The 20396-nt window shown below is 49.2% G+C and overlaps 2 protein-coding genes across 4 annotated transcripts in view; one reads left to right on the plus strand and one right to left on the minus strand.

Moving 5' to 3' along the window:
- Positions 1-20396, plus strand: part of LOC141129552 (myoferlin-like) — a 644669-nt gene that overhangs the window by 104838 nt on the left and 519435 nt on the right. The window lies entirely within an intron of this gene.
- RECQL4 (RecQ like helicase 4) overlaps positions 1-20396 on the minus strand; it is a 48605-nt gene that overhangs the window by 10769 nt on the left and 17440 nt on the right. For 2 of the 3 annotated variants that reach the window (XM_073617638.1, XM_073617637.1), the window contains exons 12-22: positions 20084-20167; positions 19674-19862; positions 19402-19584; positions 16908-17091; positions 16543-16820; positions 13669-13806; positions 12717-12891; positions 10728-10857; positions 7136-7308; positions 6508-6694; positions 3553-3706 (exon numbers count right to left, since the gene is read on the minus strand). In XM_073617638.1, the coding sequence (XP_073473739.1) occupies positions 3553-3706; positions 6508-6694; positions 7136-7308; positions 10728-10857; positions 12717-12891; positions 13669-13806; positions 16543-16820; positions 16908-17091; positions 19402-19584; positions 19674-19862; positions 20084-20167 (1875 nt within the window). Of the gene's footprint in view, positions 1-3552; positions 3707-6507; positions 6695-7135; positions 7309-10727; positions 10858-12716; positions 12892-13668; positions 13807-16542; positions 16821-16907; positions 17092-19401; positions 19585-19673; positions 19863-20083; positions 20168-20396 lie in introns of those variants that run through there. The other variant, XM_073617639.1, reaches the window with a different exon arrangement.

Genomic DNA, 20396 nt, shown 5'->3' on the forward strand with positions numbered 1-20396 from the left:
GGGTGGGGTTAAAAGACTGGTCAGAGTTGGGGGAAAGCTGAATGGAGAAAAGTACAGCGATCTTCTTAATGAAAACCTGTTCTACAGCCACAGCTCCAGACCTCAGCCTAGGCCGGAGGGTCATCTTCCAATATGACAACCATCCTAAGCACACAGCCAGGGCAACACAGGAGGGGCTCTAAGACAACTCTATGTCCTGGAGTGGCCCAGCCAGAGCCCTGACTTCAACCCTATTAGAGATCTCTCGAGAGACCTGAAAATGGCCATCTACTGACGCCCCTCCCATCCAACCCGATTGTCCACCCACACCCCCCATCCAACCTGACTGTTCAACTTACTTTGCTATATACTGCCTCACCTGCCCGTGGCCTACTGTATGTTGGCAGAACCATCAGAGCCCTAAGGGCACGTTTTGGGGAGCACTGGCGCTTTATCAAAAAAGGCCGTGACCACCACAGCGTCCCCAAACATTTCCTGACACACCACGGCCAATCCACAGCTGGCCTTAGTGTGAGGGTCACTGAATCCATCCCGGCCACATACCCTGCCGTTGAGCGGTACAAACGTCTTTGCCAGCAAGAAACTTACTGGATCTACTCCTTGTGCACCTTAGCACCTGGGGGGTTGAACGAGGATATTGAGGTGCACACGTTACTTTAAGTCACCCCTTCTCCTCATGAGACCACACCTACAGATATAGCCTCGCTACGATATTTTTAAGAACCATACACAGATACGTGTATCCCTGTTTCTTGTGTTTCCTAATATGCATGCTTCTTTTATGTCCACCTACTTCTTATACCTCCATTTTTTTTATTTTTTATATTTTTCTGTCATAATTTTTATTTTTATTTCTACCTTTATATATTTATTTATTTTATTTTTATTATTATAATTTTTATGTTCCATTTTATTTATTATTATTTTTATTCTTAATTTTAATTTTTATCTTTGTATTTTTAGTTTCATTCTTATTTTGTATTATTCCCATGGGAAATACTATTATGTCTCGCTGTCATCCTCATTTTTATACTTACCTTTATTTTTCGCCCCCATCTTTATTCCCACTTATATTTTTTATTATTATTATCATCATTATCGCTTCCATGTTTATCACCATGGACTTCTCCCCATTCATACTTTTTCATATCATTCACTAGTGTATAACCTTTTTATTCCGTGTATATTGTATTATCTTGTAGTGCCCCTCCCGTCCACAGTCGGCGCTGTGCTTCCGTCGGCCGACGCTGGGACCTGTTGTCCCACAGCGCTGGCCTATGAATAGCACAGTGCAGACACCTCCCAACTAGGCCTATTGAAGCGCGTAGCCTTGTCTAAACCTATTCACAGCCCACCTCCCTGGATACTGATCCGGGGAGCGACCAGACGACCTGTGACGTCACATGCGCTCCACGCCGGTCCCAGCCTCTTCCCGATGGCCACAGAAGGAGCTCCTGGCTGGTAATCCATCCTCTGCAGCCCAGCATCCCTGCAGCATCACCAGAACAGGACCAGGGAATACTGAGGACCACACACTGATATAGATGAGCGTTTTTATGTTTTTATCCTGCAAGTGTTATTTTACCTGGTGTCATTAAATACCAGTTGTTAATACTACACTCAGGTGGCGCTTCCTTCTCTACCCATCTCCAACCCGACTGTCAGCCCACACCTCCCCCATCCAACCCGACTGTCCGCCCACCCCCCCATCCAACCCGACTGTCCGCCCACACCCCCCATCCAACCCGACTGTCCGCCCACACCCCCCATCCAACCCGACTGTCCGCCCACACCCCCCATCCAACCCGACTGTCCGCCCACACCCCCCATCCAACCCGACTGTCCGCTCACCTCCCCCATCCAACCCGACTGTCTGCCCACACCCCCCCATCCAACCCGACTGTCCGCCCACACCTCCCCCATCCAACCCGACGTCTGCCCACACCCCCCCATCCAACCCGACTGTCCGCCCACACCCCCCCATCCAACCCGACTGTCCGCCCACACCCCCCCCCATCCAACCCGACTGTCCGCCCACACCCCCCCCCATCCAACCCGACTGTCCGCCCACACCCCCCCATCCAACCCGACTGTCTGCCCACACCCCCTCCATCCAACCCGACTGTCCGCCCACACCCCCCCATCCAACTCGACTGTCCGCCCACACCTTCCCCATCCAACCCGACTGTCTGCCCACATCCCCCCATCCAATCCGACTGTCTGCCCACACCCCCCCATCCAACCCGACTGTCAGCCCACACTCCCCCATCCAACCCGACTATCTGCCCACACGCCCCCATCCAACCAATTGTCCGCCCACACTCCCCCATCCAACCCGACTATCTGCCCACACCCCCCATCCAACCCGATTGTCCGCCCACACCCCCCCATCCAACCTGACTGTCCACCGAAGCCCCCATACAACCCGACTGTCCACTGAAGCCCCCCCATCCAACCCGCCTGTCCACCGATGCCCCCCCATCCAACCCGACTGTCCACCGATGCCCCCCCATCCAACCCGACTGTCCACCGATGCCCCCCCATCCAACCCGACTGTCCACCGATGCCCCCCCATCCAACCCGACTGTCCACCGATGCCCCCCCATCCAACCTGACTGAGCAGCAGGAAATCCCCCAATCCCGGTGTGCAGAGCTTGTGGCCTCATTCCCAAAAAGTCTCCAGGCTGGAATTGCTGCCAAAGGGGCTTCACCAAAGTACTGAGTACTGGGGCTGAATACGTGAGACTTTGTAATTCCGATATTTCTGGTGTCACTTTGTCATTATGGGATGCTGAGTGCAGATTAATGAGAAAATAAATGAATGTTGTAGTATCATCGGGCTGCAACATAGGAGGGTAGAATACTTTATGAATGCGGTGTATACACCCCCGGCATGTACGGGTGAATGCCCCAGTCCCCATCCCAGCGTGTACGGGTGAATGCCCCAGTCCCCATCCCAGCGTGTACGGGTGAACGCCCCAGTCCCCATCCAGGCGTGTACGGGTGAACGCCCCAGTCCCCATCCCAGCGTGTACGGGTGAACGCCCCAGTCCCCATCCCAGCGTGTACGGGTGAACGCCCCAGTCCCCATCCCAGCGTGTACGGGTGAACGCCCCAGTCCCCATCCCAGCGTGTACGGGTGAACGCCCCAGTCCCCATCCCAGCGTGTACGGGTGAACGCCCCAGTCCCCATCCCAGCGTGTACGGGTGAACGCCCCAGTCCCCATCCCAGCGTGTACGGGTGAACGCCCCAGTCCCCATCCCAGCGTGTACGGGTGAACGCCCCAGTCCCCATCCCAGCGTGTACGGGTGAACGCCCCAGTCCCCATCCCAGCGTGTACGGGTGAATGCCCCAGTCCCCATCCCAGCGTGTACGGGTGAATGCGCCAGTCCCCATCCCAGCGTGTATGGGTGAATGCACCAGTCCCCATCCCAGCGTGTACGGGTGAATGAAGCCCCCCCCCCCCCCGGCATGTACAAGTGAATGCCCCCCTCCGGCGTGTACAAATGAATGCCGCCCCCCCCCCCGGCGTGTAAAACATGCAGGTTTACCTTTGCTTTGCTCAGCTCTTCCTCGTCATTGTCCTGTTCTTCATCACTGAGAGGATTTCGCCCCTCAAAATACTCCAGAATGTGAGCCTTCAGCTGAGCACTGCGCTCCAGATTGACTCGCTCTGCGCAGCCCGCACTGCTCCTGTACGTCACGCTGTATCAAATGACAACATGGAGGAAATGTGTTACCGTCAAGGAATAGGTGGTCTGCGATAAACAGGAAAAATAATCTTGGAGGTCATTCAGGGACACAGGAAGTCCTAATCATGTGGTTTATACTGCTACCTGCAGGAGGATCAGACACTCGGAAACGAAAAACTGAAGGACAGCAGCTCCTACTAACCCCTCCCAATCGGTACTCATACGCAGTCTTAAAAAACGGGAATTGGTGCATCCCTAATTTTACAGCAAGTACAAAAATCTTATTTTCTTCACCCATTGAGGGACACAGGAGGGCTGAAACCTTCAGTGAAGGAAACACAAGAACTAGGGATGGACTGCAGTCACCTGGAGGAATTTGCTTTTATCAGAGGAGGTAGAAACAACCACCTGATAGAACTCGGAGAACAGGTGAACAGAAGACCAGGTGGCTGCTTTACAAACCTGGAAAATGGGCCTGATGCCGAAAATCGGGAGAGGTGCTAATGGAGCGAGCCTGGAAAGGGGGAACCCAGGAGGATAGTCTCCTAGAGATGGCTCCAATGAGAACACCGGTCACTTCTGCTGAGCCCATACAGGGCGACATAAATGGGATCAGTCCTCCAGAAATAAGCAATAGGTATAGATACTGTAAGCTCAAACATTCTGGACCCTATCCAACAATGGAGGAACATTTATTTTAGGGGAATGGAGCTGGACAGAGGGGCAGAGGAACAATGTTCTAATTAAGGGGGAAATTGGAGAAACGAAGGCCTGAAGATCACCTTGTCCTTAGACAAAACCAAACCAGTTTTGTGTAGGAGAAATCTGCTGGCTCAGACATTTTACTAGCTGAGGTGATGACAAGTGGTCAAGCTTGTACGTCAGAGCAGAGGAGAAGGTCTCTGATTGGATCACACAGGGGCTTCTGAAGACCTGAAAGAACCAGAATATCAGAGCTTTATTAGGGGCTCGACTGGGGGGGTTATAGGGGCTGGACTGGGGAAAGCACATTGTGATCCCCTACACACAGGTGGAAATCAGGACAGTGGGAAGCCAATGGACTCTGAAGGAGAATTGAAAGTGCAGAGATATGCCACTAGATTGTGCTAAGAGTCACACATTGTCCAGTCCTGATTAGAGGAAAGAGGTTCTGTCCTACAGATAAACTCCTATGAGTGGGGGGGGGAGCCCTTAGTCCACTTTCCACCACGTCTTTCATTGAATGTGGAAGGCATATTTTACATGGTGCGAGTAAGCTGTAAGCATTGCAGGCATCACAGAACCCCTGATACTTAGAAATTGGGGTTCACAATCTCGAGCCTGGAGAGAGTGTGAAGTTTTTTCTGGGGAAGAACTCTTTGGATTGGGAAAGGTCCAGAACCAGCCCTAGATACTTCAAGTGATGAGCTGGAATCAGCGATTTCTGAAGGTTCAGGGTCCAAACGAATCTCTGCAACGTCTGGATAGCCAAAGGCATGTTGTCCTCCATTAGCCTCACTGACCATTCATGTAAGTGGAGGTTGTCTCATACAAATTCCACAACAGGCATACCCTAAAAGTCCAATAGAGCCACACTGGAGACAGGACCTTGGTGAACATGAGATGCAGAAGACAGGATGAATGGAAAGGCCAGTTCTGGAAGTGCAGAGGCCCTGCAGCAAAATGCAGAAGGCACTGGTGAGCCAAAAAATGGGCACAAGGAAGTATGCCCCCTGAGACCAGAAAGTCTGCCTGGTGAAGACCGGTAAAACCCTTGAAACTACTCTGCAGCAGAGACTGAGGCTATGACCCCTTGGTCCAGCAGTCAAGAGTGCCTGCTTGAGATCAGCAAGTTGCTGACGGGACGCAGAAATGCACCATATCCAGGTGGCTGCAAAAGTCAACAAGTGTCCTTCCACTTTGATATTGCAGCTTTGGAGAGCCAGACCCTGGCTAGGGATTCTTCTTTGGAGGAGCCGTGGAGTGATAGCTGAGAGTGACCTGTAGCAAAAGGAATGCTTCTTCCATAACCTGGGGGCATTTGTTTTTTTATTTAGAGTACTGCAGCAGATAACAAGAAAACCATTAACGCCATACATGTGTCTAACAAGTCTTCCAAGTCGTTGCAAGATACATTTCCAAAAAGAAAAAAAAAAAACCCCAAAAATATCCACAGAGGGGTAAATCATTACATACAGAAACCACATTGACCATCAATAGTCTGTATACTGCGGTATCAACAGGCCATCCAACCGTGGCGAGAGGATTCTGTTAAATTTGTATTAGTAAGGCCTCAGATTCTGAGATTGGCCAAAGTAACCCGAGGGTTTAATGCTACACGAGTCCCTCAATGGATAAGAATAAACAAGATGCCAGAAAGAAGTGGAAATTTCTGTAAGAGAAAAGAGACAAAGCGCTAAACCAACATGTGACAGCGAATTCCTCACTGGCTGACTATACAGATCAATGAAGGTTGCCCAAGAAAAACAGAAATGAAACATACTGGAGTCCGATGAGTTAAATCTGCCTTCTAGGGAAAATGGCCACTGCCCACTATTTTTAGATCTGGACTGTAGAGATGAGAGCAGATTGGTGCTCAGATTGGCCCTATGGAGAGAAGTTTTCCCTCCAATGTCCTGTCCATAAATCTCCCCTATTCCAGTATAGTCGTTCTCCATAATCCAGAGATAGAGATCAAGACCTGGAACATAGCAAGATACGATTGGACGGCTTCATCAGACTTGGCAAAATGTCTCTGTTCACGACTTTCACTATGTGACCGTCACCTGCTCAGATATCATACAACCTAAACCTGGGACATAATGAACCACAAACCTCTGGAAGACCCGGTAACATGACTTCAGCTGCCTCAGAGCTGTCGCCTCTCGTGAAGAAACTTTGTGATGGAGAAAGTCACAGACAGCCTCCAATTCCTCATCTGTCAGATCTCCATAAGAACGAAAGTGAAATGACAGAGAGCTGAACTCAGCCAGGACACCGCTGCGGCCCGTACCCCGAAAACCTGAAAAGAGAGCGATGACGGCTGCGTTATACAACAATAACCAGTGACATGACCCACAACAGGACCCATCAAATAAATCACTGTGATAGAGACAAATCCTTTACAGAGCTTCTAATAAGTATAAAATAATGGGGACATGTCCCAATAAAGGTGAAGAGAAGGAAATATCCCCACCATGGAAAGCTCACTTAGATGCCACCAAAACAAATTTCCCTATTTAAAAGATTTCCTTTTCTGGTGACAACTCAACATTTTGGATTTCCCTTCTGATGGAAGCAACATCTGAGACAGCCCCCCCCCCACCCCACCCCCCATTTGGCTTTTGGTACACTTTTTATAGACGAGCCCCAGTCAAGGTGACTGTCAACCAGTAATCCTGCTGCCGGCCAAATCACAATGGTCAAATGGGCTTTATGCATGCGCCCCCCTGCTAAACATTACCTCCGGAGGAAGAAGAGTTCCATTGCAGGTTGCGGAGAGCCCTCTTCACTGGATTGACTTCCCAGCCCATGGAATCCGCCACATCCACCACATTGAACTCCACAGAATTGGCGTGTGTGTGATCAATACCAGACAGACGTTCCCAAGCCAGAGCCACGGCCACAGGAGGGCAGCTGAGAAGATATATACACATTCACCTATACAGACACAGAGGGTTCATACTATATACACACCTATAGGAGAAGATATACAGTAAATGTATAATAATAGTGTGACTGGGGGGGGGGGGGGGGACAATAGAGTGTAAGCTCCTCTGGTGCAGAGACTTTGGGTCTTTTGCGAAGCACCTTTTGAATATTTCTTTGGGGAACACATGGTTTATTGGGGAGGGGATTGGTTGACTCCTTGCTGAATTGATGGCGTTTCTTTTAAATAGTCCAGTTTTTGTATATGGAGGGGGCGCAGTGAATAAGGGGTTAATAATCGTCCAAGTCACGACTTCTGAGATGGTAAAATTGGTACCTCCATAGAAGGGTGATTTGATTGGGGCAAGCATGTTTGTTTAATCGCCAGTGCAGGTGATTTTAGGACTCGAGCCATTTGGACACGATAAGATCTTCATTCAAAAATGATTGTTTTTGGAACAAATTCAGTTTTAGGGGTCCTTTGTAGGTCCCCCGTTTTTACAGGAGAATTGCAAGTGGGCACTTTTCTATTTTTTTATCAGAAAGAGGTTTTTAATGTGACATACAGTAACACTTCAGTACTATACATTGCAATAAGTATATTGCCTGTCATCAGAACCCATTACCCAGCAGTATAGTATTGCCTAAACATTAAATTGCAGCTTATTAATATGACATGTAGAAACGTTCACGTCTGTCTAGATACCTATTTTTATATAGCTATGTAGGTATATTTGGTAACAATATAGGGCCTCTGTATATAAAAAATGATTAAACCTTTATTTCTATATTTCTCAGCCCTCCAACAATCTGTTTAGTACCAATTGTTGCGGTGCAAGGCCTGGAACATCTAACCATGGCTGCCAGATGGAGAATACATTTTTTGGGGGCCTTTCTATGTAGATAGGTTAATTTTTCTCTTATGATCATGTTATTGACCTGTTCTATCTACTGTCTTCTGGAGGGGAACCCTGGGAGAGATCCAGCATTTAGCAATCAACTTACATGCGGTATACAGTAGCCGCAGTATTGCCACAAATGTGTTCGGAGTTAACAGCTCTTCTTCCATTTCGCCCAGCAGACAGACAGTAGAGTCCTTTTTTAACTGGTAGTTATAAACCTGTGATATCATGGAAATGACCTCTGTCCAATATCAAATGGAGTTTCGGACAGCTCCATAACATATGCAATAAGTCCCCGTGTTCTTGCTGACATTTCAGGCATAATGGACCATCTCTACGCCCCCATTTATGTAGCTGTTGGGGTGTTCTATAGGCCCTGTGAAGTAGGAAAGATTGGATAGTTTCTGCGTGGCCGATACCAAAGGGGCAGAAGCTAAGCAAGATTCCCATACGTCACCTTCTATAGTGACCAAATCCTTCTCCCATCCCCTCCTACAAGGCAGATCCAGGTCTCCCTGTATCGCATTTAGGATTATGGAGTATGCTCCGGAGATCATACCCTTTTTTATCTGTAGTCATAAATACCTCTTCTAGAATAATGTGGTCTTTCAAAATTAAATCTGATGTCCGGGCTTGTGCATTTAAAGGCATGCCTCAGTTGCAGGTATTTATAGAATTGTTTTGAGGGTATATGATATGTCTGTTGGATCTCTATGAACACTTTCAGGGTTCGCCCTTGATAAAGATGAGATATATATATATATTGTAATCCAGCTTTCTCCCAATCTCTGAACCCTTCCAAGGTCAGTAATTCCCTATATTGAGAGTTGGGCCATAATGGAGTACATGACAGAAAGCCGGTGATGTGGAGTGTTGTCTTAATATACTGCCAAAGTGTGTTTAGTAGAAATACGGTTGGTAAGCCCCGAAATCAAATGTGGGAAGCCTCCCTCCAAATGAGTGAAGGCCGAATGAACCAACTCCTCTGGGATGAGCATATTTCTAATTGAGTCCGAAGGGTCAGTGAGCCCCCCCAGCCCCCTAATTGTTGAATCTGAGAAGCTAGGAAGTATGCTCTGGAATGTGGGACAGCATCAGGACTGATTTGTCCCAATTTATCGAGAATCCAAACAACTTTCTGAATTCCTCGATAAGTTTCATCACTGCTTGAAATGACCCCATCGTGTCACCCAGATACAGTAGAGTGTCATCTGCGTACATAGACACAACCTGAGTTTTGTCCCCTCCTAAATCCCACTATCTCCGGTGACCTTCTGATATGGGCAGCTAAAGGTTCCAAAGCCAAGGCAAAAAGCAGAGGCAACAAGGGACACCCCTGCCTAGTGCCCCAATGAAGCTCAAATGGTCCAGACAGCTCCCCATTTACTCTAATACAAGCTGATGGGGTTTCAAAGAATACATACTATGAGAATAGTGTTCTGTTGCCCGAATTGTTTAGCGGTACTTGTAAATTTAGGAAAAGACGTCCAAGGTTCTGGGCTGTGGACCGGGCTGGTATGAAGCCACATTGGTTCCTGTGAACTAGCTTTGAATAACTGGTCGACAATCTCAATGCCAGCACCTTGGCCAGTAGTTTGATGTCCGATGTCAGCAAGGAGATGGGACGATATGAATCGGGCAGTGAGGCATCTTTGCCTGGTTTCAACAAGACAATAATAATTGCCTCATTCATTAAATGAGGCAACCCCCCCCCCCCACCCCCCCCCGACTCCAGAGCCCCATTAAACACGGTCAGCATCGTAGGTAGCAATTGTTCTGAGTAACTGCCATATACCTCAGACGGAAGTCCATCCTAGCCCGGTGACTTCCCAAGAAGAGCCAACTTCAGGGCCAGGCGGACTTCCTCGGGTCATTCAATACCTTTCCATCTTGCTCCCATAGACATGGCAATGCACAATCGTCTGAGAAATTGGTTATTTCACTCTCGCTAGGATGTACCTTCGTGGAATATAGATTAGTATAGAATGTACAAATCACCTGTAATATTTCTTGTGTTGAGGTCCTAAGGGTTCCCTGTGAGTCCTGTATTTTATCTATAGGAGATGTATTTTATTGATTACATATAAGCATTTCCAGCATATGTCCCGAGTTTCCTCCTCATAGTGCTTTTGTTGTAAAAAGAATCTCTTGTTCTCAGCCAGTTGAAGTGCTACCTGCCTTGTCATGGACTGAGCGGCCAGCCATGCCCTCTTTGTGTCAGATTATTATACTTTTCTATTTTCTATCATTGATTACCAAATTTCTTTGCTTGTCAGGACTACTTTATACATTTTGGAGTCTAGTTCCGTCCCCCTTATAAGTACATAATGACACACACCGTCTTTGTCATAATAAAATCCTTTATAAAAAGGTTAAGTTTTAATCCAGTGACTATTGGAGATCCTAATTAGGTGTACACTCCACACACCGCGACCGCCCACCGTCATTCCTTCAGTCTATGACATCATTATCAACCTTCTATTCACTAGGAGGACACAACTCTACCTGTGTGCGAGGCTCCGCAGCTGCTGAGGGCCACTATAGCATGTCACCCGGCAGACCGATAAGGTGGGGTGCAGCAGCTCCAACCACTGAGAAGAATGGAGCTCCAGATAGCAAAGAAGAGTCTCAATACCTGAAGAATGATAGAGAAGGCAGAAAATGATTACCTGAAAGATGACTGACCCTGACCACTACTATCTGAGAAATGCACCCAACCCCGAAAACTTCGTTATTGATGGAATATAGATCCAATATCTATAGTATGAGAATATCATTATTGATGGGATATAGATCCAATATCTATAGTATGAGAATATCATTATTGATGGGATATAGATCCAACGTCTATAGTATGAGAATATCATTATTGATGGGATATAGATCCAATATCTATAGTATGAGAATATCATTATTGATGGGATATAGATCCAATATCCAGAGTACGAGGATACCATTATTGATGGGATATAGACCCAATATCTATACTATGAGCATACCATTATTTATGGGATATAGACCCAATATCCAGAGTATGAGGATACCATTATTGATGGGATATAGACCCAATAACTTTAGTATGAGGATACCATTATTGATGGGATACAGATCCAATATCCGGAGCATGAGGATACCATTATTGATGGGATATAGATCCAATATCTATAGTATGAGGATACCATTATTGATGGGATACAGATTCCAATATCTATAGTATGGGGATACCATTATTGATGGGATATAGATCCAATATCTATAGTATGAGAATATCATTATTGATGGGATATAGATCCAATATCCAAAGTATGAGGATACCATTATTGATAGGATACAGATCCAATATCTATAGTATGAGAATACCATTATTGATGGGATATAGATCCAATATCTGGAGTATGAGGATACCATTATTGATGGGATATAGATCCAATATCCAGAGTATGAGGATACCATTATTGATGGGATATAGATCCAATATCTATAGTATGAGGATACCATTATTGATGGGATATAGATCCAATACCTGGAGTATGAGGATACCATTATTGATGGGATATAGATCCAATATCTATAGTATGAGGATACCATTATTGATGGGATACAAATCCCATTACCTGCAGTATGAGGATACAACTATTGAGGGATATAACACCAAAGAAAGGTTGTTTAGTATAAATGTACATTCAATAGTGCAGTACTGACATGCCACACCCCTCTTCTTGATGCTCCACCCACTTTCCAGTGATGCCACAGCTGGACCTGAAATGTTAGAACTCCTCCCGATTTTCCCCTAATAAGGGTAAGATCAGGTCATATATTGAATTTTTTGCACCATTGTGTGGACATGGTGTGTAAAATGTGGCCCAGTATCTCCAGTTTGTAGACACCAGTTATGCCGCGTACACACGGTCTGACTTTTCGACCGGACTTGTCCGACGGACGCAGACGGACCAAATCCGGCGGACAATCCGATCGTGTGTGGGCTTCACCGGACTTTTCCCATCGCAAATCCGATGGACTTTAGATTTGGAACAAGCTTCAAATCTTTACGTTGTAACTCCGCCGGACCCAGAAATCCGTTCGTCTGTATGCTGGTCCGACGGACAAAAACCAACACTAGGGCAGCTATTGGCTATTGGCTATCAACTTCCTTATTTTAGTCCAGTGTACGTCATCGGACTTTGGTGGGATCGTGTGTAAACAAGTCCGGTCATTAAAAAGTCAGTCCGAAGTCCGTCAAAAGTCCGCTGGAAAGTCTGTCGGACAAGTCCGGTCGAAAAGTCTGACCGTGTGTATGCGGCCTTACAGTGCAGATTTTCCAGTCTCAGAGATGGAAGTACTTTCTGCAGAGCCGATTCCCCGATATGTGGTGGGCAGTGAATTAACATCTTTGGATTTCACACATCGGTGGTTGTACCATTTATTTTGGACTCAAATTGATTTGCTGGTAAGAAAGAAGAAGAATGCAGCCAAAAGATGCTGTAAGGAGCTCACCTTCCTCCCGGACATCTAGTGCCTGCACCGTCTCCTCTATAGGAAGAACACGCTCGTGTCTATGGCACGCCCGCTCCACCGCTTTCTCCACCGATGGAGGTATTTCCCTGACCTCTTCCTGACCATCACATTGTGCCAGGAAATCCAACATTTCATCATCGTTCAGCTCACAGCCCTGCAGGCCAGAAGATGGGGAGGAGAAGAAGGACACCAGTTATGGAGCTGAAGATACCATACAAAGGTCTAGATGTCATGTTGTACTGAATGTGGTTTGGTTCAGACAATGCAGAAAGTGATAAAGACAGATATATAGTACTATAGGAGAGAAAATTCTGCACTCAATAGCAGCAATCACTTGATGAGCTGAACGATATCGGTACTTACAGTAGCTGTGATCATAATTAACCTCTGCACAACAAGCCGACCCCCCAACCACATCCTCATCTATTCAGAGCAGCAATCAAGCTTGGACAACGGGGGCAATGGTGCCATAGCCCGAGAAGGGTCTCATCTAGCAAGGAAGCAGCGACACACACAGGTAGCAGACAATGAACCGTTCGGTAAGGTCTCTCATCCACTCACTAGGTGACAACAGTAAAATGAGAGCTGGCAAAAGGTGAACTTCTCGTGTCACCAACCCATTCAGCACACTGCAGATGTATGATAAGCAATGCTGGATTTTCCAAAACCCACAAGTAACAGGAGCCTCACAGAGGTCTAATGGTCACCAACTGGGGCTTTTACTGCTGCCAATAGGGCTCCCTATAAAGGATTCCTGTACCCAATATATATTGAGGACATGGGACAAGGAAATAGAGCAATAGAATCACACTGTCCCTCTCCTACAGGTCTGCTCCCACCAGGGTGGTGATCTATAAATGGGGCATTAGATTTCACAGAATAAAAAGGTAAATTCAGCAGAAGGGAGAGAAACATGTTAGCCAGATCTCACCCTCCTCAGAGCGTCACGTTTCTTCTGGATGTCACGGCACTTGCACTTAGGAAAGACTCTCTGGACAAGTTTCTTGACCGTAATGTAATCCACGGAATCGGCGTGCACGTGTCTGCGCAACTCATCCAAATCCTGCGCCTGAAAGACACCAAAAATAACTCAGAAGATTTAGAAGTAAAAACTGCCATAGCAACCAATCAAGTGTAACCCTCAAGCCTTCTAAAAAGATATCAGAAGTAACAGGACAGGAAAGGGTTCATTCTACACAATAACCTGCCAAACCCTCATTAGCTGATGACCCTTGTGAGCCCGAGCAACTGCCACCCCACAATCAGTCCCCTGCTACGCGATATCTGATGGACCCCCAACTCTTCTGAAGACGAGGACTTCTCCAGTCCTCCACTACAACATGATATCTAATGCAGCTCTCAAAACGTCCACTCGTCTGCTTGCATTTGGCGAGTGGAAATTATCCGAGGGCGAGTGTGGAGCGGGGCGGACTGGGCAAACCGTTTCCTGGCAGAAGCAGTGCAGCTTTTTTACAGGGCATCAGAGCTTCTGCCAGAAGTGATCAGCCTGGAAACTGTCAGGAGAGCCGACTGGATCACACAGAGCGGGGATCATCCACTGCGACACAGCTTGACTATGAAACGCTGGCCGCTGTCAAAGTCCCGCCTCCTGGACCAGCTTCTATGATAGACAGCACACTGGTCCAATGCCAGGCCAGGAGGCGGGACTTTGTTTGACATCGGCTGGCGTTTCATCTCCAAGCTGTGTTACAGCGGGAGTTCCCCGCTCTGTGAGATCCAGCCGGCAATCCTCATGATTCCTCCCTGTGATCCTTGCTGCATTGATGGGCACTGATGAGGCTGCATTGATGGGCACTGATATGCTGCATTGATGGGCACTGATGTGGCTGCACTGAAATGCTGCATTGATGGGCACTGATGAGGCTGCACTGACATGCTGCATTGATGGGCACTGATGAGGCTGCACTGACATGCTGCATTGATGGGCACTGATGAGGCTGCACTGATATGCTGCATTGATGGGCACTGATGAGGTTACACTAATGAGGCTGCATTGATGGTCACTGATGAGGCTGCACTGATATGCTGCATTGATGGGCACTGATGTGGCTGCACTGAAATGCTGCATTGATGGGCACTGATGAGGTTACACTAATGAGGCTGCATTGATGGTCACTGATGAGGCTGCACTGATATGCTGCATTGATGGGCACTGATGTGGCTGCACTGAAATGCTGCATTGATGGGCACTGATGAGGCTGCACTGATGTGCTGCATTGATGGGCACTCATGAGGCTGCACTGATGTGCTGCATTGATGGTCACTGATGAGGCTGCATTGATATGCTGCATTGATGGGCACTGATGAGGTTACACCGATGAGGCTGCATTGATATGCTGCATTGATGGTCACTGATGAGGTTACACTGATGAGGCTGCATTGATGGTCACTGATGAGGCTGCATTGATATGTTGCATTGATATGCTGCATTGATGGTCACTGAGGAGGTTACACTGATGAGGCTGCATTGATGGTCACTGATGAGGTTACACTGATGAGGCTGCATTGATGGTCACTGATGAGGCTGCATTGATATGCTGCATTGATGGTCACTGATGAGGCTGCATTGATGGTCACTGAGGAGGTTACACTGATGAGGCTGCATTGATGGTCACTGATGAGGCTGCATTGACATGCTGCATTGATGGGCACTAACATGCAATATGTTAATATTGTTAAAGTTTTTGTTAATATTTATTTTTGTAACTTAATTCTGCATAAAACATTTAGCAGTGTCATTTCATGAGAAAATTTACGAGGGTGTGTTTAGGGGTGGAATTAGGGGCAGGGTAGGGGTTGGGTGGGGCAACTAGTAGCAAGTAATTGTTAAGACCTGGCTAGTAGCACAGGACCTGAAACTTTGAGCCCTGATCCATGGACCAACAAGCCTTCTGAAGACAATGAATCTTCCAGTCCTCCGCTACAACATGGATACCTGATGGACCTCCACCCCTTCTGAAGACAATGATATCTCTGATCCTTCACTACAACGAGATACCTAAAGCAGTGGTCATCAACTCCTGTCCTCAGGACCCACTAACAGGCCAGGATTGCAAGATAACTGAAATACATGACAGGTGATATCATTTGCTGCTCAGTGATTGCAGGATTCTAGTCTGCATCTCCCCCAAGGTAATACATAAAACCTGGCCTGTTAGTGGGCCCTAAGGACAGGGTTGATGATGACCAACCTAAAGGACCTCCACCCATTCTGAAGACAATGAAATCTCTGATCCTTCACTATAACACGATACCTAAAGGACCTCCACCCCTTCTGAAAACAATGAAATCTCTGATCCTTCACTATAACACAATACCTAAAGGACATCCACCCCTTCTGAAGACAATGAAATCTCTGATCCTTCACTATAACACAATACCTAAAGGACATCCACTCCTTCTGAAGACAATGAATGCTCCAGCCCTCCACTACAATGTAATCTCTGATGTACCTCCATCCCTTCTGAAGACAATAAACTCTCCTGTCCTCTGCTAAAACGCGATATGTGATGGACCTCCAACCCTTCTGAAGATGAGGACTTCTCCAGTCCTAGGCTGCTACAATGTGATATCTGATGCATCTCCACCATTCTGAAGACAATGAAATCTCTGATCCTTCACATAACATGATACCTAAAGGACCTCCAACCCTTCTGAAGACGATGAATTCTCCAGTCATAGCAATTGGTCAGTGCTAGAAATAGCAGCAGAGGCTCAGGAATGTCTGTAATGTAAAGGACGCCTCATAGCAATCTTTGTATGTGTTATGTATTGGAAGACTTACATTGGGGTCTAGGAAGAGGTGACAGTGGGCATCCTTGCCGTCTCGCCCAGCTCTGCCAATCTCCTGGACATAGCTCTCAAAGTTTTTAGGCATATTGTAATGGATGATCCCCCTAACGTCAGATTTATCCAGACCCATCCCAAATGCCACAGTAGCAACGACGATTCGAAGCTGACCGCTCATGAAGTTGTTCTGTACCCTCCGGCGCTCAGCAGCTGACAACCCTGCATGGTACGAATCCGCCATCCACTTCAGTGGGCGGCGAATCTTCTTTCTTGCTGCAGAAGAAGAAATTATAATGTCCAAATTAGATTTCCTGGTTACCTCATATTAACGACAGTGACCAGAAACCATCTTATTCCTACCCAGCGCCTTCTTCCTGTCATACTCCGCTGATTCAGTCTCCTCTGCTGTGCGAATCACTATCACCCCCTGCAGGCACGTACGAAGCATCGCTGCCAAGCGCTGTGTCTCCTCCCTTCGTGTGCAATAGATGATGACAGAATCCAGACAACCAAAACGGTCACCTTTTAGGAGTGTAACGAGAGCCTGAAAAAAAAAAAAGTGCCAGGTGAGGGGATAGGAGGCCTGTGAGATGGGTAATGGGAGAACTGTCTGGGTGAGAAAAGAGGAGAGACAGGCATAAAGTGGGTAGATAGGAGGAGGAGGAACAAGGCGAGGCGGGAGAGGAGGAGGAGGAACAAGGCGAGGCGGGAGAGGAGGAGGAGGAACAAGGCGAAGCGGGAGAGGAGGAGGAGGAACAAGGCGAGGCGGGAGAGGAGGAGGAGGAACAAGGCGAGGCGGGAGAGGAGGAGGAGGAACAAGGCGAGGCGGGAGAGGAGGAGGAGGAACAAGGCGAGGCGGGAGAGGAGGAGAAGGAACAAGGCGAGGCGGGAGAGGAGGAGAAGGAACAAGGCGAGGCTGGAGAGGAGGAGGAGGAACGAGGCGAGGCGGGAGAGGAGGAGGAGGAACGAGGCGAGGCGGGAGAGGAGGAGGAGGAACGAGGCGAGGCGGGAGAGGAGGAGGAGGAGGAGGAACGAGGCGAGGCGGGAGAGGAGGAGGAGGAACGAGGCGAGGCGGTAGAGGAGGAGGAGGAACGGGGCGAGGCGGGAGAGGAGGAGGAGGAGGAGGAGGAACAAGGCGAGGCGGGAGAGGAGGAGGAGGAGGAGGAACAAGGCGAGGCGGGAGAGGAGGAGGAGGAGGAGGAGGAGGAGGAACAAGGCGAGGCGGGAGAGGAGGAGGAGGAACAAGGCGAGGCGGGAGAGGAGGAGGAGGAGGAGGAGGAACAAGGCGAGGCGGGAGAGGAGGAGGAGGAGGAGGAGGAGGAGGAACAAGGCGAGGCGGGAGAGGAGGAGGAGGAACAAGGCGAGGCGGGAGAGGAGGAGGAGGAACGAGGCGAGGCGGGAGAGGAGGAGGAGGAACGAGGCGAGGCGGGAGAGGAGGAGGAGGAACGAGGCGAGGCGGGAGAGGAGGAGGAGGAGGAGGAGGAACAAGGCGAGGCGGGAGAGGAGGAGGAGGAGGAGGAACAAGGCGAGGCGGGAGAGGAGGAGGAGGAGGAGGAACAAGGCGAGGCGGGAGAGGAGGAGGAGGAGGAACAAGGCGAGGCGGGAGAGGAGGAGGAGGAGGAACAAGGCGAGGCGGGAGAGGAGGAGGAGGAGGAACAAGGCGAGGCGGGAGAGGAGGAGGAGGAGGAACAAGGCGAGGCGGGAGAGGAGGAGGAGGAGGAACAAGGCGAGGCGGGAGAGGAGGAGGAACAAGGCGAGGCGGGAGAGGAGGAGGAACAAGGCGAGGCGGGAGAGGAGGAGGAGAAGGAGGAGGAGGAGGAGGAGGAGGAGGAGGAACAAGGCGATGCGGGAGAGGAGGAGGAGGAGGAGGAGGAACAAGGCGAGGCGGGAGAGGAGGAGGAGGAGGAGGAGGAACAAGGCGATGCGGGAGAGGAGGAGGAGGAGGAGGAGGAACAAGGCGAGGCGGGAGAGGAGGAGGAGGAGGAGGAGGAACAAGGCGAGGCGGGAGAGGAGGAGGAGGAGGAGGAACAAGGCGAGGCGGGAGAGGAGGAGGAGGAGGAGGAGGAGGAACAAGGCGAGGCGGGAGAGGAGGAGGAGGAGGAACAAGGCGAGGCGGGAGAGGAGGAACAAGGCGAGGCGGGAGAGGAGGAACAAGGCGAGGCGGGAGAGGAGGAACAAGGCGAGGCGGGAGAGGAGGAGGAGGAGGAACAAGGCGAGGCGGGAGAGGAGGAGGAGGAGGAGGAGGAGGAACAAGGCGAGGCGGGAGAGGAGGAGGAGGAGGAACAAGGCGAGGCGGGAGAGGAGGAGGAGGAACAAGGCGAGGCGGGAGAGGAGGAGGAGGAACAAGGCGAGGCGGGAGAGGAGGAGGAACAAGGCGGGCCGGGAGAGGAGGAACATGGCGAGGCAGGAGGGGAGTAACAAGGTGAGGAGGGACAAGGCGAGGCGGGAGAGGAGGAGCAAGGCGAGGCGGGAGAGGAACAAGGTGAGGCGGGAGAGGAACAAGGTGAGGCGGGAGAGGAACAAGGTGAGGAGGGAGAGGAACAAGGTGAGGAGGGAGAGGAACAAGGTGAGGAGGGAGAGGGGGGGGGGGTAGGCATGAAGTGATGTGGGAGAGGGGAGAAGCATAAAGGAGAGGCACCAGGTTAGGCATGAAAGGGCAGAGGCACAAGGTGAGTCAAGAGTAGAGATAGGCCAAGTGAGTTGAAAGAGGTACAAGGTAAGGCAAGAGAGGGGAGAGGCATGAGGGTAAAGGTGCAAGGAGGAAAAAAGGAAGCCTTTTCCAGGCGTCATCATTATATAATTGAAACCCCCCTTCCCCACAAGCCCAGCAAGAACAGGAACACAATGATGTCACCTGGTCCCGGTCTTGGTCCATGGACACAGATAGATGTAAATTAGGAGGTACAGCTGCCAGCCGCAGAGGCATCTTGCCGATGTCCAACACCTCAAGGTGACGGGCTACATCTTGAGCGGTACTCAGGGTAGCTGTGGCTGTAAGGCCAAGAAGACACCGAACACCTAGGCGTTCCTGAAGAACCTGAGAAAAAAAAGCAGGAACAGTGTGTGAACTCCTGACTGATGAGTTCCAGGACTCCTTTCCATCTCAGAGGAGACGTTCATACTCACTTTACACAGCCGAAGGTAACATGGCCGGAAGTTGTGGGACCACTCCGAGACACAGTGAACTTCATCTATACATGCAAAGGCCACTGGGGGGAGCTGGTCAGCAGGGGGCAAACAACTGGATCCTGATCGACCTCCACCAACCAGAGCCTCCGGTGAAAGGAGCAGCACATGCACCTTGCCTTGTTTTACCTGAAAAGACAAAATGATTTACAAGGAGGGAAATCAGTTCTGTATACCTGACCAGAAACATAACAGGACCATGGTACAGCAAAGCTATAGGGGGTCCTTATCAGAAAAATACACCTCCTGTATGTAAAAAAGGACCCCAAAAAGGTCTGTCCCTCGTTCTATTACAGTATTATGAAAAAGTTGACTTTATCTAGAACCTTCCACTCAGGAGGAGACCTCACCTTCTCTACAGCTGCTTCTCGCTGAGTTTTTGTCATGTTGGAGTGAATACACACGGCTTTCAGCTTAGAGGGAAGACCAGACACCTACAAAGGGTGGAATGAACAGTATTACCAAGAACTGCAAAAATCATCAGTGCATGCAACTCGCTAATCCAGACCTGGAGCCCCAACATCCCCAATCACTGTGCCTCAAACTGGAGCCCCATCGCCTCTATTCACCCCATCCAGACCCGGAGCCCCATCGCCTCCAATCACCCCGTCCAGACCCAGAGCCCCATCGCCTCCAATCACCCAGTCCAGACCCGGAGCCCCA

This window comes from Aquarana catesbeiana, linkage group LG02 (genome assembly GCF_042186555.1).
Source record: "Aquarana catesbeiana isolate 2022-GZ linkage group LG02, ASM4218655v1, whole genome shotgun sequence".
NCBI lineage: Eukaryota > Metazoa > Chordata > Amphibia > Anura > Ranidae > Aquarana > Aquarana catesbeiana.